At 39.1% G+C, this 18,688-nt stretch overlaps 1 protein-coding gene across 1 annotated transcript in view; it reads right to left on the reverse strand.

Moving 5' to 3' along the window:
* Positions 1–18,688, reverse strand: part of Wif1 (WNT inhibitory factor 1) — a gene marked incomplete at its 5' end in the record, with an annotated part of 78,901 nt that overhangs the window by 14,340 nt on the left and 45,873 nt on the right. Inside the window, 4 exon segments of the mRNA XM_013521009.1 lie at positions 1,634–1,729; positions 3,006–3,101; positions 3,966–4,106; positions 14,083–14,191. Of these exon segments, the coding sequence (XP_013376463.1) occupies positions 1,634–1,729; positions 3,006–3,101; positions 3,966–4,106; positions 14,083–14,191 (442 nt within the window).

Genomic DNA, 18,688 nt, shown 5'->3' on the forward strand with positions numbered 1-18,688 from the left:
CAAAGGATCATTAAGATAGTTCTACCACTGATTTCATTTAGTTCACTGAAAAAGTGTTTGTGCTTCTATTGTTTGATCAATTATGCATGCCTATATCTGGAAATCTGAGCAACTACTCTGAAGACAATAATATGCAATATATTAACCATGGTTAATATTATATTATCTTGTTTTGAAACTCTGTATGATTGCTCTTTTCTCTTTAAGAAAATAAAAATTTTAATCCAATGCTATCGTTTTAACAGACCATTTTTTAAAGGGATAGAAAGGCTTTTGAATGTGGTCTCAGGTAGTCTAGGAGTAGCAAAAGGCAGGTCAGTGGATTAATTCCAAATTTAGAGAAGGTAAAAAAACATAACCAAAGACAGAGACAATTATCTGCCGAAGTCCAGAGTCGCTTGCGGAGGACATGGGACCTGGATTTGGTAGCTGGGGTGGCAACACGATACAGAGGGAGTGAGTGTGGGTCAAGTTACTCAAGCTCTATAATCTCATTACAGTTCTCTGGGAATGAAATACATAGTACTTTCCACATGTGAAAAGACTGTTGAAAATAAAATCAAGCAATTCTATGAAATTACTCTAAATATCACAAAATAGCAGACAAGCATAAATTACTATTCTGACTGATGCTGAGAGTTCTTTCCTTTAGATCTTCTCTTTCTAAAAAAAGTCTGAATTGCAACCTTATATGGTGCTACCTGAATGATCACTAAAGAGATAATTCACCAAAATACAGTCATTATTTTATTTCAGAGTATATGTGTCTTAATAAAAATGCTCTATTCATGCAATTAGCATTACAGAGGCAGGGTTAACTTCATTAAACTCATATATTCTGCAGGATATTTTCAAATGTTATAAAAATACTTTAAAAATGTTAAATGACAAAATAGTTACCTTGTAAGGGATATGAGTCATGCAGTAGTGTTGTAAGGTCAGTAGTATTTTAGATTCAAATCCACTCTTCTTGAGACAAAATCTGGCTATGTTGCTTCATGTTAAGGAGGTATCTGAGCTCTGAGGGATGTTATTTGTGAGCAGAATACTCAAATGAGTAAACTTCTAGATTAGACAGCTGGGAACAGGTTGTTTAAAGCCTTAGAAGTTCAATCATAATACTGGCTTAGGGTACCAAAATTTCCATGTGGCATGGACAGCTGTTTATTCCCAAAAATCCACGTTCTCCCCCTATAACACGAGCTGTCACTAGAAGATAATTCACCAGGGATAGCAATTTTTCCAGATGCATCCAGGTAGGGCCACCAGGCTAATTTCTTGTCATAGACCAGGTGTGGAAATTTTGTGGGTCACTGTTTGGGGCCAAGGATTTTTTTAAAGAAGTGTCCAACTCAATGTCTCTGTGCTTATTGGCTGGACCTAGATAGCTTGAGGCAGGGCTCAGAAGGACGCTGCCCAGGTTACTGCAAAGAAAAGAACTGCACTGCACACTGAACTCCTATTCCTGTACCGGAGCATTATGTGAGTGAAAATGAACTACAGCTGTGTCAAGGCACACTCAGATTGGGGTTCAGTTACCGCAGCAGTCACCTCTTACAGAGGAAGACTTGTGACGCACTCTGTACTTACCACACATTTAAAAGGAAGTCTGCTCATAAAAAGAAACTGTTACCTTTATCACAATTGATTCCATAGAATCCAGGTGGGCAAATGCAGAAGCCAGGAGTGACACAAAGTCCACCATTCATACATCGTGGCACGCACAGGGCTGAGAGGGGAGAGAACCCCGATTAAGACCAAGCGGAATGTTGGACCAGGGCCATTTTGAAACATCAATAATCCGTCAATTTCATATTTTGTAGCTGACTTTAAAACGCTCACTCCTCCCAAGTCTGCTATATTAAAAAATTGTTTTTGTGGTATGAATCAGACAATTTTTCAACTTTTCAGCTAATGAGAAAAGGATTTTGAATTTGTTCCACTTTGAACACCTGACTGAAATTTTCCCAGAATCATCTTGACTAAGATGTGGTCTTTCTGAAACTTTAAGTATTTTTGCTCTGCCCTATTTCCTCAGTCTTCCGCTTCCAAGGGAAACGCAAAGAAGAAAAACAAGAAATATTCTTATTTCACACACACGAAAAATAGTTTGGCTACTCTGGTCAAATAAAGTTTCGGTATTTCTGCATCTTATAATTAATAGCACTCATTTTCTTTCTTATCTCTTTTTTCATCATTTTATGTCAGAGTATATATTTATTGATAAAAATGTTCTATTCATGCAATTAGCATTATAAAGGCAGGGTTAACTTCACTGAACACATAACTTCTGCAGGATATTTTTAAACGTTTTAAAAACATTTAAAAAATGTTAAATGACAAAACAGAGAGTTACTTTATAAGGGATATGAGTCATTCAGTAGTGTTGTAGGGTCAGTAGTATTTTAGATTTAAATCCACTCTTCTTGAGATAAAATCTGGCCACGTTGCTTCATGTTAAGGAGCATATGATTTTCTTTAGAGCAATGTCATAGCATTTTCTTTATAGCAATTTCCCCTAAAATAGATGTACTTACTACCTATGTCTTTCATCTTTTCACTCTGCTAATAACTTCAAAATTCAAATGTGGACTTACTTGTGAATCAAGCTACTATGAGCTGAAATAATTTCAAGTCAGTGGTGCCTATCTTTAAAAAATCATCTTCAGTGGCGAAAGAAATGTGAAAACTTCCACGAGGTTAGGCCAAAATATCATGTACATAATAGTGTGTGTGTGTGTATGTGTGTGTGTGGTGACCACAAAGCATGCTGACACTATGCCAAAGCTCCCTGCTCTTGTCACCACATACTGGATTTAAGAGAAAACCACTCCTAGAGAAAAAAATTCCCAATAGCTCTTCTGTGGCTTTTTAAAGTTTTACCAACCTTCATAATGTGACCAGAAAAATAATTTCGGGGAATGTGTTAAAGACCCACAAGGGCCTCCTGGGTGACATCACATTTATTAGGAAGCAAGCAGTGGGCATGACGTGAGAGACTTTACCTTTCTCACAGTGAGGCCCGTAGAATCCATCTGGACACTCACAGACTCTTCTTTCATTGCAGAAGCCTCCGTTTCGGCAGCCTCCCGGACACTCCGCTGCACCAAAGTAAAACAAAGCTTATCTGCAGATCCTGAGGGTCATACTAGGAGAATTACAGCCAGTGGGAGATGTCAGTGGTCATTTTTATTCCAGTGAACGAATTATTTTACTTGATTGTGTAGCCATGTACTCCTACCTCAGTCTCTTGACACTGTTTACATCTCGATAACCTTCAAGTAAGACTTTTGTCTCTTGCAGTCTCACTTCCAACAGGAAGGGTTTAGATACAGCAAATTTTACTTTGCCCTCGTCCCCACCTGTCGATCTACTGTACTGTCTTAAAGCCACGCTGTAGAATGAGTGGCACTGTCCTCAACCTTGGCCTTTAGAGAGCCGGGGGATGTCTGGCCTCCTGCGAGCCCTGACAGGTGCCACAGCTTCGGCTCCACGTGGGAAAAGCTTCATGGGGGTGGGAAAACAGCCGGGCCTTCGTGCTTAGGGCGCGGCAGTGAGGTACTGAGCCGGGCTTTGACTTGGCAGGGATCGCTATTGTGACAGTGGCATCCTGTCGTCTGTGGGTGTGAGTGGCACCAGGCTTTTGACAGGGTACAGTGGTGCTGCCTTTGACAAGTGCAGGGAAGCAACTAGAACAAAAAAGGAGGGAAATTCATGGCCGCAGTGAGATACCTCAGAGGAGTCAGGACACCGTGTAAGGAAGAGCGAAGAACGGAGCGTGTTTTGAAGGGCTATTAGAGTTCCTAAAATTGTACAGCGTCACAGCCGCAGAAAGTCAGTCTTAGTGTCCTAACTGTCCCTAGCTTTGCTGTTCCCTGCTCCTACTAGGATGACTATCAAAATCTATCACAGCCAGGTCGTGCCTAGAAGCCTTACCGACCTCTTGAGTCACTATCAACACTTACCTTGCTGACACGTCTTGAAGAAGATGGCATTCTGAGGGGTCTGCAGGATGGCGTTGCCTTCAGAATTCATTACAATAACGTTCACTTCAAACGCTGCCACCCCGTCTTGCTTCCCAAGACACGGGAAGCCAACTTGAACCACTAAAAGAGAAAGGGAGTAAGGGGGACTGCAAGGCTCCTTTTGCTAAAAAGCACCGACTCTTCACTCGCGCCCGCAGACGCTCGGCAGGCAGCTAAACCCAGGATAAAAGCTTGGTGTCTCTTCCTTCATTTTGTATTTGTCTGCTTCGCTCAGACCTCTGCTCATTCTGCGTGCAGACCTGTTCATCATTTAGGAAGGGTCTGTCTAAAAACTTGTAATATAAGCTTGATTAGTCCTAAACTTACCTACTCACTCTCTCCTCTTCCTTCAAGACTACAGATGCCAAAAGTAACTAAGATGCTGGTGAGTTCCAAGGAGTCTGAGTCTCGCAGGCAGCCCTGTCTAAGCAGGAGAGATTATCCCGGGACTACTGCGTGAGGCTGCCCGCGAAGCAAGGTAAAGCATTTCACGCTGGGAACTGAGCTGCCCTGCCTCCTCAAGCGACGGCCACCTCCCCTGCAGTATCAGATCTGATATGACACTGAAGTGCACCACAGCTTGACCAAGATTGCCTGACTGCACCACACGCACGCTTTCCTTCCTTCCCTGTGTAACGCTGGGGCTCACACCAGTACCCTTAGGAAGACAGGGCTTGAGAAGCTAGTCCCCCTCTTCCCAGTGTGGCTGCACGGGACCCACAAATTCCTCTCCTGCTTCGTCCCCGCTCATGTCCCTCGGACCTGGACTTGTGGGGCAGCAGATAGCAGAGCCTGGTCTGTTGGGGCCTCTCCTCCCCCAGTGAGGCCTCCGGATTAGGACTCCGGGAACCACAGGAAGTAGGGGGAAAGAGTTTATCCAGTTGGTTATGATGTTACAGAAATCTTGGGAAGAGAAACAAAGAACAAAGCAAAAATGCCCCCACATGGGCGACTTTCTGCATCTCCACTGCAGTCGTCACTGCACTGTGATCTTCTGGGTATTCTGCACAGACTTGTGTGCCACGCTGGACACAGAAGCATGGACAATCTTTACTAACCTGCCTTCCACTAACAATGTTTTCTGATAGTCTGGTTTGTATTACCTTGTAATCAACAAAAGAGCTCTACAAGTTAAGGTTGCAAAACCAACCGCAAATTTATTAGGGAGGGGAAGGAATTCTGTGGGTAACTTCACTATCCCAAAAGAGCAAGAAATCAATATTTCTTAATCCATTAAAGAAGCCCTCTGAGAAATACTCCACTTTATTCGAAAGTAACAAACTACTGTCTTTGAAAAAATCTTACAACTCAAACTAGAGTCCAACTGTTGGACTGAGTCAATACAGTTAATATTTCCTCAGGCTATCGTTTAACATCGGTGTTGGTGTGATGCAATGATCTACAGATAGGCTTATACGTAATGGTGGGGGTTCCTGTAAGGAGTTACTTCCTTCTCGAGTCTGTTCATCACTTGGCAGGTACAGACGCTGAGCTTCAAAGCAGGGAGCAGGAGCTAACAGCACTGCTGTACAAACAGGATAAAGGAACAGCTGCGCAATGCCCACCAGTCGCTGAGTGGAATGGGGCGAATCAGATGTCACTGTTGCTGAGAGACTGATTATGCAAATTTCCAAGTTCTGCTAGATTACTGCAACATCCACAGGGGAAGATTGATCTAGCTAATCCATGAGACTCCAATTCTGCCTTATACATACTAAGAAACATTGCCAGTGGAGACACATATGAAAGTTTGCTTCATTTTGTTTCTGCGTGACAGGTATAGTCACTGCCAAGACAAATCCTTTCTCTGTGTTCACAGATCTAACCTTTCTGCTAGCTTTGTAAGAGACACAGGCTGGAAATGGGTCTGTTCTTTCTCCGCCAGTACCCCAGCTTGCCGTGCGATCTTCTTAACATGCTTGACAACCCATAATCTCTCTGGAGTCTTTGGGACTGTCAGCGCCCGTTACTGTCCCACTCCCTACATGACATGTATTTCTTGTGTCCTGAATCTTGAGATCTGAACACTGCAAATAATTGATTGCATGATGAAAAAACACACAAATTTTAAAGTTAAGTAGAAAGAGAGAGAAAACCAAAATTTTCTCTAAATTTCCAAATAGTCTCCATTGAAACCTTGGTTTAATGAAAACATAGAGTCTAAAGATACCAATATATAAAACAAAATAAAACCCAATTATAGAGATTTCTATTTCAGAAAGAAATCGATGAGCTAATGAATAGCTCTTAAAAGTGTTGTTATTTCAGTGTATTTATTTTTCATTCGGTTAAGAGGTTTCACCCTTCTATGAATCTTCTCTGTCAGCCAGTAACTGTTCCGAGGCGTAAGAAGTCATAAAAACATAGAAGAATCTGAAAGGATGTGAGGAGAACCTGTAGAATCTTGCTCAAAGCATGCCATCACTCAGTCTTTATTTTCTTTCACTTTTTTTTTGGAGAACCTTATTCAGCCTTTATATTGAAGCTCACTTGATTCTTAAAAAAAAAAAACAAAAAACCAAAAACTTGAGTTTTATTTCAGCTTCCAGAACCTTGGTATGGAAGACAGAATGTCTGTAAATAAACATCTCATTTCTGTTTGTTGGCATCCTCAAATTTCAAAATACATCTTTGATGTTAAATATCGAAAAAATTTTTAAATGTCTTATTAGGTATATGGTAAATTTATTCAGCAATAACTAGTATTTCCTTATAGCTGGAGATATGCTACAAGCCCATGATTTACCGAACTAGTTAAATTGTACCCGTATGTTCACATATTCCCACTGTGTGTACACAGGGTGTCAGGAGGTGTGGAGCGCTCATGTAAAGGTGTGTGGTTTGTTAACATGGCTTCTAAATCAATGAAAGGAAGGAACACTCTCAGTACCCTGCCCTCTGGTGATGCGAAGAAAAGAATCCCAAACAAACAAACAAACAAAACTCTGCACAGAGCCAGGGAAGAAAAGTAACAGTACAGAATCCAACAGAAAGTTCAATGAAGAAGACACATCTTAAGTGACTTTCAAGCCAGGCACGGTGGCTCACACCTGTCATCCAAGCACCCTGGAAGGCTAAGGCAGGAGGATCACAAGTGCGAGCCCAGCCTGGGCAGTCTGTCAAAGGAACAAGATCCAGTCTCAAAAACTGAAATAAATAAAAGGGGTTGCAGACATAGCTCAGAGGGAAGACCCTTCATTTTAATCCTCAGTAGAGAGAAAAAGTGACTTTTGTTATGCTTTTCAAGGCTAATCTTTCCTTTTAAATGACTACAGACTTTTGAGTCAAAATGAAGAATTTATCCATTCAAGGAATACTTACTAAGTATGTGTCAGTCACTGGTCTAAGCATTAAAGATATGCATCAAAAAAGCCAGATATTTTAAAATCCCTATCTTTGAGGAACTTAGGTTTAGAGATTTATTCTGAAGATATTTTGTGATAAAAAATCTCATTGAAAACTTTAAAAATAAGACAGAAATTGACACATGTTTAAAGCCACCGACTTAAACTAGAATTGAAAGTAGTTACAGTATTTGTTTTGGTCTCTAACTACTGGATCCACTGGTTATTCTACCTCTCTGTCTCTAATTTGCCTAATTTTAAAGTTTACCATGTGTACATAAATGTCACCTGGGAATACTGTCTGTTACTTAACACAAGGATCAAGTGGAGAATAGTACCTGCTATGACCCACTGATTTTTCATGCTTTAAACTCATCAGGCTCTTGGTCAGAGGACAAACAATGACGCTATCAAATAATTTTCAGAATATTTGTGTAAAGAATTTTTTTACTTGAAAGTTGAAAAATGTGTAATGTTGTTAAGTCTTCAAAAATATTTTACATTTAATTCCAGGCATAATCTAAGTATTTAGGAGGCTGAGACAGGAAGATTGCAGGCCAGCCTGAGCTACACAGTGAGTTCAAGGGAGCCTGAACTGCACAGTGAGACTGTTTCAAGGAAAGAAAGAAAGAAAGAAAGAAAGAAAGAAAGAAAGAAAGAAAGAAAGAAAGAAAGAAAAAGAAAAAATGACATTCTCCATTTGAAAAACCTTATTGAAGCATTTACATACACATTATAGCTACTCCAAATTGTATCAACTGCAAAAGAGTAAAACAGTCTTTTACATTTTCGAATAGGAAAGTTGCAAGCAATTCTGGCAGATAACTGAAGATGTAGTACCTTCATCTTCTTAATAAAACAAAGAAATGATATGACTAAGAATTACTTTAATAGTCTAAAATTCCATCCACTTACTGTTAATCTATTTTCCTTCTCTCGTCACCTTGTTTGTTTGTTTTTATGCTACTGGGGATTGAACCCAGGGCCTTCACACTAAGCTACATCCTCAACTCTTTATTTTTAATTTTGAGGCAGATTCTCACTAAGTCGCTAAGTTGCGCAGGCTGGGCTCACACTTGCCATTCTCTTGTCTTGGCCTGCCAGAGTGCCGGGATCATGTGTGTGTACCACCACTCTCATTTCTTTTTCTTTTTTCATTTGTTAAAGCTCCAGTGCATTCCAGACTTAAAATTTTGCTTTTCTTGAGCTAGACATGGTGGTGCACATGTACAATCTCAGCATTCTGGTAAGCTGAGGCAGGACAGCATGTCTAATCCTACCCTGGCAACTGGGAAACTTAGCAAAATCCTGTCTCAAAATAAAAAATGAAAGGACTGAGGACTCAGTAGCTCAGTGTAAAGGCCCTGGGTCCAGTCCTTACTCACACACACACACACACACAAATCCAAAAACTTTGCTTATTTATATGAAATAATCACAAACCAGCACGTGAAAATTGAAGACATTAAAAATCATGTCCATCCATGGGGAAAAGTTTTACCTACACATATTTATCTCTTTTGTAATACGAGCATGTAAGCACAGTTATGATCTCAACAGTAATACACAATAATTTGAAAAGGACAAGGCAATAAAGTTCAGAAATTAGGATGCACCTGGCTTATGAACTTCAGTGCAGAAAACAGCGAACTGTAAAGATTATAGTAATTAAAATTGCCCATTTTTCACTTTTAAAACATGAAACAGAAATTCTTCACTCCTCTGCAAGCTCTGCTTGTCTTCCCTTTTGCGTACATAAATCTTCTTCATAAGATTAGGTAATAAGAATATAAGTATTGCCGGGTGTGGTGGCGCACGCCTGTAATCCCAGCACTTGGGAGGCTGAGGCAGGAGGATCGTTGTGAGTTTGAGGCCAGCCTGGGCTACAAAGTGAGCTCAAAGCCTGCCTGAACTGCATAGCGAGACCCTGTCTCAAAGAAAAAAAAAAAATTTAAAAATTTAATACATAAGTATCTTTGAAAAGATTTCAAATAATTTTGCTTTAAAGCAAAACAAAATCTGCCTTTCTTTAGTCTCCTCTGCATTTACTGCCTTTCATGAACACCGCGCCGGCCTCGGCTGTGTTTCTGTGTCCCAGCTGTGCCTTGACTGGAATTCACTGTCTCCTCTTTTCTGTCCAGTGCCCTCTCACTCCCCTTCAAGGGCAAAGTTACACAGCACTCACTCTCCCGGACTCCTTCTGCCTAAGTTATTTCACTTGGCTATTCTACAACCCCCTCCACGTATGATTCCACAGCAGTACACCGATTTCATCATGGTCTACCTCTTTGCTAAGGACGAGACTGTAGGGGCAAAGCGACCATATCTTATCTTTGTTTTTCAAATAATCTCAGCACCTACCACGTTATTTGCCAGAAACTAGGCGCTGAGGGACGTGATATATGTCATAGAGACACACGGATACACTTTGTATTCTCAGACACACCCTTGTTCAAACGCACATGCGCACGTACATAGAAACTAAAATTCACAATGAACAACGGCAGCTGCAGAGAACAAATATTAACAGTAGGTATCCGGAAAGATACACACATAAGGAAAAAGGACACCAGAGGCAGAAAGAGCACAGATAACTCACCTCTAAGGAACAACAGAAACGCAAATCCACGCTGTGCTGTAGAACAACAAGCACATGCGTAGAGGGCCATTCTTACTAAAGCTAAATGGAGTTAGGGCAGTGGCAAATTCCGATGAAGGCTAAGTTGGATACTCTGAACTCAATTAAAACAACTTAGGAAAACTACAGCAGACAAAACAACTCCCGCGGCACTCGATCACACACGCATGTGCAGCTGCCTGCACACAAATTCTCACGTAGAAGTAAAGGCGAACTTGCTCTCTTCTACTCCAAGACGGGCACACTGGTCGCACCACCCCAGCCTGCAGTTATTTGAGCAGCTGCCCTTACTACAAAGGCAGAGATTAGAAGGGAAGGAAAGCGCTCAGCCTCAACACACAGGATTACACACTCCTCGATGGTCGGAAACTGTCCAAGGCAAATGTCCGTCAGTGCTTCAGGCTCCCCTGACAGCCGCTCGTTCTCTCAGCAAACGCTGATTATACACTCAGGGTTTCATGTTCTGCTAGGAAGTGGGGCCACCGACGTTATCACCTATTTGGAAATTTCTAGATAGAAACACCATTGCGCTGTGTGTTCCATGATCTGACACAGACAGCGTCCAAAGAGGCCAAGCCTTGGCTTTAGGGAAACTGTTTTTTGTTATACAACTCCGTAATTGTACTGAACCACCCCGCAGTTTGTATTTCCTGTTTTTGTTCTTTTCCGATGCCAGAAGGCAGGCACTTCGTAATTGTTAAAGATCAAGAGCTTTCTTTTTTCATTCAGCGTTCAGGCATATAGGAGCCTGTGGGATAAAAGAACAGCTTAGCAGCTTGCGGGTATAAAATAGCCCAGAAGAATAATGAATGCTACCTGGATGCTTAAAAGCAAAGACACACTGATCTGGTTACTTTTTAATAATTCGAGGTAACTTCACTTCTCCTACCGTTGTGGCCGAGCTAATGAGGCTAATGAACAACTGCCTCGCCATGCCCTGAACTTCCTATAAACCTCTTGCACCTGCATCTTTGCAAACAAATTCACCATCTGTTTCCAGAACAGTACATGCATACGCGCATGCGTGTAGGCATTTCGCCAGATCATAGGAATAAAACTTGTTCTTTTATACCTCATCTTGCCCCCAGTGCCATCCACTTTCCCCTCTAAATTATATTACTTTAAAAAACCTTACATTATTAAAACTTGATGTTTTCTATAAAGATGATCTATTATGATATCCTCACACCATGTTTAATACTTTGTGTTACTATCCTAAGAGGCAGAACTTCGATAAGATCTTCTTTCACTAGGCACAAAAGTTGGACAAAGCTGGGAAGCTGGAGGATCTAAGTATTAAATTAATACTTCAAAGATGCCAGACTTATTGCCAGCCCAACAGTTGTAAATGTGTAATTAACTTAGTGCATTTTAATGAGATGCAGTGAAGTTCTATTTCTTTAATAATCAAAAAAAGAAAAATTAAAAAATATAAATTGAAAATCGAGAGATATGTATCTGTTTTTTTCTGGATACTTTTAAAACAAGAGCAAAAAATATGAATAAAAATGTATATAAAATTCTTTGACTACCAGGGAAAAGCATGCAACACAGCAGGAGAAGGACTACTGGCCGTTATCCCAAGAACCTGGGGGATGGAGTCATGTCTCCGGGATATGTAAAGTCCAGACACGTCATCTGTGTGATACCAGGATATTCATGTATCGGGATAAGTTGCTCATGTCCTTGGGGCTACGAATGTCAAGCAAATAAATGTTTAAAACTCAGACCTTCATTCCTTGAAGCCAGAACCTTTTCCCCTCTAGACAGGTAGCAAATACCCCGAGAGGGCTGCTGGTCACTATGGCCCTGTGATGGCTGAGGAGAACTGTTTATACTCCTCCTGTCCACTCATGTGATGGCACTAGTGATAGGGAACTACTCATTTAGTCTTGCAAGTCTGGAATACAGCAATGTAGATTCATTTCAAGTGTCAGGTCACTGGAACCTGAAAACATTTCATAGATTTAAATTAGCTCCTAAAGGGATTTTCATTTGACATCTGACAAAGTTATTCCAATGTTCCTCTAGAAAAGTAAGATTAAAAATTTTTAAAACAGATGGTTTTGCTATCAATCATTTTAAAACATTAAAGTCTACAACTATTATAATACTAAAGCAAACAGTAAGCTGTGAGCAACTACACGTAGAAGAACTTACTGTGAAATAAGGGGCATACCACGGATTCACACAGTTTTTACACTGGAAAAGCTGATGACACAGAAAAATAACTTGGGTGAGAGCCCTGCTTTATACTATTGCCAAAATAAATTTTTATAAAATACTAAAAGCATATGTAAGTTACCACTTCACTGTTCTCTGGAATAGGAACTAATTTCTAAACATAAAAGGAAGGAGGGAAAAACTGCAAAGCAAAAGACAGGCTTGACAACACAGAATTTTATCTCACTTTCAAAACATAAGCTAAAATACAAATGATTTTTTTTTAAATGCAGTACTCTACATATAGCAAACTTTGCAGGGCAATGAGAACACTATTATCCCAATGTAAAAGTAAGCATGGTAAACAGATATTTTATATTGTCTAATAGATTCAAGAAGTTTCTAAAAATTAATAAGAATTTTAAAAATCAAATTAAAAGAACACTGTGAAAAATCACTTTTCACTTTTTAAATCAGCAAAGTAGTTGCACAATGAACAACCCATTTACATGAGGTTACACGAAGCCAGGCACCCTCTCACACTGCAAGCCAGCTCACACGGGAGGATAAACTTTATAGAAAGTAATAATGGTACTCTGGCAATGTGTGTAAGAGACTTGTAAAAAGTTAATCATTCATAACCTTTTATGCAATAGGTCCACCTCCCAATTTTTTAAAAAACTAAAGTTATAAGCACCAGGATTTGATACACACATTAATTAACAATTAATTATTCTGAGTGGCTTCTCTTTGACAGGTAAGGTCACTGCCCTTGTGGAATCGGGCATCTGTCAGTCTTAACAGGACGCTATCTGTGATAATAGTAGCATGCAAACCCTAAAAACAATCTCACAAACAAACAATAAGTGAGTATGTAACAAATTAGGACACAGCCATAAAATATAATACTATAATAGGCATGTTAGTGCTTTATAAAGCCATTTAAAATGATCTTTGGAAAAATCTGTAAATGACACAGACAAATACTTGTGATAAAATGTTAAAATGAAAAAAATTATGCTGCAAAGCCATACATTTAACATTAGTGTAATGATATAAAATATACATTAATTAAAGAAGACTAGGAGGAAGTATGAGTGTGTTCATGCCAAGATCTCTGTATCTTTCAAAAAGTTAGAGACCCTGGACTGTAGTCTCTCTTTCCTTGCTCACTGCCAATATGTGACTTTAGGCGAGTCAGTTAAACCGCGGACGTTTTCATTTTTTAATTTATAAAATGGTGCCGTATTTCTGGTCTCATGGTACTGTCTCAAACTAGGTAATATATGAGTGGGCAAAGAAAGCTGGAAATAAGCGTCACTATTATTTTTTTAGCAGAGAAAGATGATCAGGTCTGAAAATTTGAGTTCTTTTCTCCCACATTTTTATGTCTCTTCTTTCCTTCAAGTTCCTACTAATACTGTGCTAGTTTGGGGTTTTTCCTGACTTATCCCACTTGCTCACACTTACTTTGTTTTTTTTTTTCTCTGTTTGTTTTGTTTTGCTTTGCTTTTTTGCAGTGCTAGTGACTGCACCCAGGGCTTTGCCTACCGATCATTTTCTTTGAATCTCTGCCACATGTATCTGCACTGTATGGATCCACACTTACTGGCTGGATCTATCTCACCAAATATTTTTATGTTTGGTTCTTTCTTTTGTCATCTGAAGTCATTTACGAAGTGGTTTAGGGTGGGGCTATTCCGAGTTTATAGAAAATTATAAAAAAAAATGTCTTCACTTGCATCTTAATCCTTTGCCTGAAGGATAATAACTGAGTTCTCCTAAACTCAACAGACCTCTCTAGACAAACACTCCATAATCACTCTGATGGATGACCTTTGGATCTTAAATATTTTATTCCTCACCATTACATTTTAAGTGTAAACTTCTGTCCAAGGCAAAGACCACCCACCTGATGCCTTGTGAGGCACTGTTCCCAGCAGAGGGACATTGACAGTTGGATCTGCCATAATACCTTTATCCAAGGAGCGCAAGGTCAGGAATTCATAGAAGTATTCTGCCTACAACAAAAGGCATTGACATTAGTGCCGTGGAAACCACTAGGAGCAAGCAGGCACTTTTCAACACATCTTTGGGTGGAAGATGATAATTTTCCCTACAGGAACTCTTCAGCTCCTGACATGTAAGACACCACATAGGCTTAACTCTCCATGTTTTGTAGCCACAGAATTATGTCCTCTCTTGGAGAGAGATTATTCCTTTGTAAAAGTAAAACCATTTACCAAAACATCCACAAATGGTGGTCTTTTAACTTCAACAATATTACTTAGCGGTCTGTTGAAAGGATTGTGAAAAAAATGCTCTTAGGGAAATAAATGATGTCAAAACAATTATTTTTTTTTTAGCTTTATAAAGACAATTTTTGACTACCATTTAGAAAATCCATTTCAGCTTCTTGGATCATTTTTTAATTCTTTTCAAATCTCAAAGGAGCCTTTCCATCAAAATTTGTAGAGCTGTAGTAAATAAGGGGTGATGAAAACAGCAACCTGTTGGCAAAAGAAACTATTAAAGGCTGAAAGTTAATGATCGTGCTGCCAACACTTATTTTTCAGCCTCATTCCCTTTGAAAAGGTTACATTTAGGGTCTCAATTTAATTGTAGAAAGAAAAGACTAAAAATGCAAAGAGCACCACCATAGTAGGACAAACCTTACAACTTTATAATGCAAACATTTTTATTTTCCCATTAAGTAGCTAGTGGAGGAAAAGATTCTTGTGACTCAAATGTTCATGTATGTGGAAAGTAATGACGTACAATTTCACCACAGAGCTTTGGTGCTTAACTGACTCTCAACCCTTTTATTAAGAGTATTTGTTCTAGAAACAATATGTTCTTGCTTAGGAATGAAAGATACAAGGACACAAATGCTAATATGAGGGCTGGGAAAGTTAAGTGGTTCTGTATAGCTATTTGTAATGATAACCAGAATTTAGATAGGTTAAAAAAATTAATTACATAAACATAAGCTAGAAAGAAGCTAAAAAAATAGAACTTTTCCTACATGTAGAACAAACTTTTATTTTCCAACATGGAAGATGGTAGACATTTAAGCAACTTTCTGCTTTATATCACAGCATCAAAAGTATCAGGCATTAGGGTGGAGGATACAGCTCAGTGGCACAGTGCCTGCCTGGCAAGCGCGAGGCTCTGAGTTCGATTCCTGGTACCCTGCCCCCCCAAAAATATTAGACATTAAGGATGTCATAGGAAGACAACAATGTGAAGGTATAATCTCAGGTATTACAGGAATACTGTTTAATTTTTGTGTGAGTTGAAAAATATTTCCTGGTCTCACTAAGGCAAAAAGATCCCCTTTATTGACCAAGTCCTCACTGTACCCTCTTCTGAGCTGTGGCCACAGCTCTAGAAGACCTCTGTGACCGGTTCCCCGGGTGAGTAACAGAGTCTCATGAATGGATTTTTCAGTTTTTAAAAAAATTTTTAATCCCATCCACTACACGGTCTCTGAAAATGAAAGGCCATAGGACAGATGATTCCTACCATATTAAAGAGCAGGCAGAGATCTGGAGCACATACTGTATTTTGTGTATGTGTGTGTGTATCAGGAATTGAACTCCCGACCTCACACTTGCCAGGCAGGCGGTGTGCCACTGAGCTATATCCCTGGCCCGACGGGCAGACATCTGAAAGATACATGATGAAAGGAAAGTTGTCAGGAAAGGTAATTCAATTTGGAATGAATTCCTTTGAAAAAGAGAATGGCATTTCTGTCTCTGCAGGAAAACCAATGGGTGTGCTAGAAGTAGGCTGTTTTTCATGAATCCAGGTGTTTCAAAAGACTTCTACCAGCTGCATTTCCCTCTATACTTTATTAGATATCTATCACTTGATGTTTTGCTCTAAAACACATTTTAGTTGCGACTATGAAAGCACTTGGTGCTGGACACCATTTTAATTAATTACATTCGATTACTTATATTATAAAGTATAATAATAACAAGCAACAATAACAGAACAAACACCAGTTTAGTTCCCACCGTGTGCCAACTCTTATTCTAAACATTTTATCAACAATTCATGTAATAAGGGTGAAGGACCGAGCAGATAGAGCACAAAAACCTTGAATACCATACGTAAATTACCATTTGCTACCCCATGTGTATAGCCTCAGGGCTCAAGTTTAAAAGTCATATTATAAATTAAATCTATCTTTCTATAGATAATATATTTAAAAATTACATTGCAAAAATTAGGATAAATTTAGTAAGAAATCAGATTTTTAGTTTTATACATAATTTTTGTTAAAGAGAAAAGAGTAAAACAGCACAATGATTGCAATGTACAGAATTTCAACTTTTCTGTATGCAATGCTATAACTTTTATAATGAAACTGATACATTTACTCAAAAACAGACATTACAAAGAAAATGTTAACAGCAAAATAAAATGATAATCCCAGTTCCCCCCCTCAAAAAAACCAGATATTAATCATGTGCCCTGCTTTTAGTTCTGTGTGGCTAATGACAATCCTCGACTCTATGTGCATAATTCTGACTGCAGAAGAAATTTTCTCCTTGCACAGCTAATCATGGTCATGCAACAATTTTACTTCAATTTCTTATACGTCTCCTTGAAAGCAAAAAAAAAAAAAACAACAACAACCACTACTAAAGTAGCTTCTGAAGGACTCTTTCAGAAAGTTTAATAATGTTCAAAGACTATGGAACTGAAAGAATTTCATTCAGAGCCCAGAAACGTAACTCTAAGAAGCCTCAGATCTCTGTATGGTTACAGAAAGTAGCCTGGGAAGGCACGCAGTCTGTCAGATTGAATATCAGAAAGTTTATACTCAGCTGGCAAGATTCCTAAACAAGCTGCTCTTGAGTTTAATGGACTTCTCTGGACAGGTGATACTCTGACCTCATCGACAGCACATTTCACACTATAGATTTTAGTTTGTCCCTTTGATTTCTCTAAGAGATACTGCACCTCACTCTCTCTACTGTAATCCTACGACTGTTTTTGAGACTGTTCTAGACAAGGACTGATTAAACCACTTTATTAGCAAAAGGCAGTTCATGGAGCCTGTTTTCTTTATCTTTTTTAATGAAGACGATGGTGGTGCGTGAACCTCTGAAATACGTAATTTTCTTTATGTTTGGCATATTTTCATAAGGAAGGTTTTGTTCTTGTACTATTTTTATTTTTTCTTAAAAATTCTAACTTGAAAGCTGCTTATAAATTGATCAATCTTTTATCTGATCTTGACATTGATTTCTCTCAAAGTTTCCCTTGCCATTGCAAAGAGATCTGCCAAAATGACTAATATGACACAAACATTTCTACAAATATATTGTCATTACCATAACATAGGAAGTAAATGTAGCCCTCATTTAACTTTAGGGCTTAAGTTTAGGAGTCATAAAAAAGGCTGATGAGATGAATGATAGATTCATGCTATCTTCTAACTTCTAGACAGAACTTTCCAGTTTTATTTACAATATAGTAACTACTCCTAGACCTAATTCTGCCCATTAGAAACATTTATTTGGAAGTAAATAAAACCTAAATTCTATGCCAAAGAGAACAGAGAAGTAGCTTTAAAGTTTGGGAACAACTTTCACAAATTGCAGATTTATTACTTAGATAAAAGCAACTCAGAGCACGACCCATAACAAAGATGTTATACTGGAGAGTCTGAGACCTTTACAGGAAAAAGTACATTTTGTTTTATTAAATGACATTAGTGGAAACCAAGGTAAATGCAAGTAGAGTGCTTATTTGGGAAGTGCATGAAAAGACTGCTTTGTATTCAAGCAAAGAATGGGTCCATTCAGGAGAATAATTCACTTCTAAATTAAGTTGCTGAAAAATTTTGTTGGCCCGGATTGCCACGCAGTAAATTTTCTTTTCACTGAGAAGTATAAAAGACACCCAAATATTATCAGGAAAAGAGTGCTGCGGGCCATTCATCTTGCTTCCAATTGACTTGGCTGAAATTAGGGCTGTTCCTTCCAGAATAGATGAAGACATCATCTGAACAGCAAAACGGGCAACGCGTAAGGCTTTTGCCCTGGCATTCTTTGTGGGCAGACATGGAGAAAGAGGCAAAGAACTGCATTAACTGTCAGAAGGAACGGAGCAGTGGAGGGAATCCAGCGTTTCTGTTCAAGCTTTGAAGGTCTGGGTTTATGGTGTATACTTAATCTAAGAAGCACAATAACTGCAGGAAACTCTGACTAAGAATGAGTCCTTCATAAAACTGTGGCTGTCAAACCTCTCTTAAATTCACGCATCGGGACGCTGACCCAAGCTTTCACGGGAGAGCACTGAAAGAGCAAAGGCGTCGCCTTTATTCCAAAGAAAATTTCAGGCATTTGTAGATACGACACATGACAGAAGTTTTGAAAATTTAAATGATCTCTATTTAGTGTTTGTTATACCCCACTCACTGTTCACTTAATTCTCACCACAATCGTTACAACGTACAAGTAGACTCAGACTAACAGGGCGCTGAGCGTGAGAAGTAGCGA

The sequence above is a fragment of the Chinchilla lanigera genome, unplaced genomic scaffold (assembly GCF_000276665.1).
Source record: "Chinchilla lanigera isolate Chin_1 unplaced genomic scaffold, ChiLan1.0 scaffold00057, whole genome shotgun sequence".
In the NCBI taxonomy this organism is placed as follows: domain Eukaryota; kingdom Metazoa; phylum Chordata; class Mammalia; order Rodentia; family Chinchillidae; genus Chinchilla; species Chinchilla lanigera.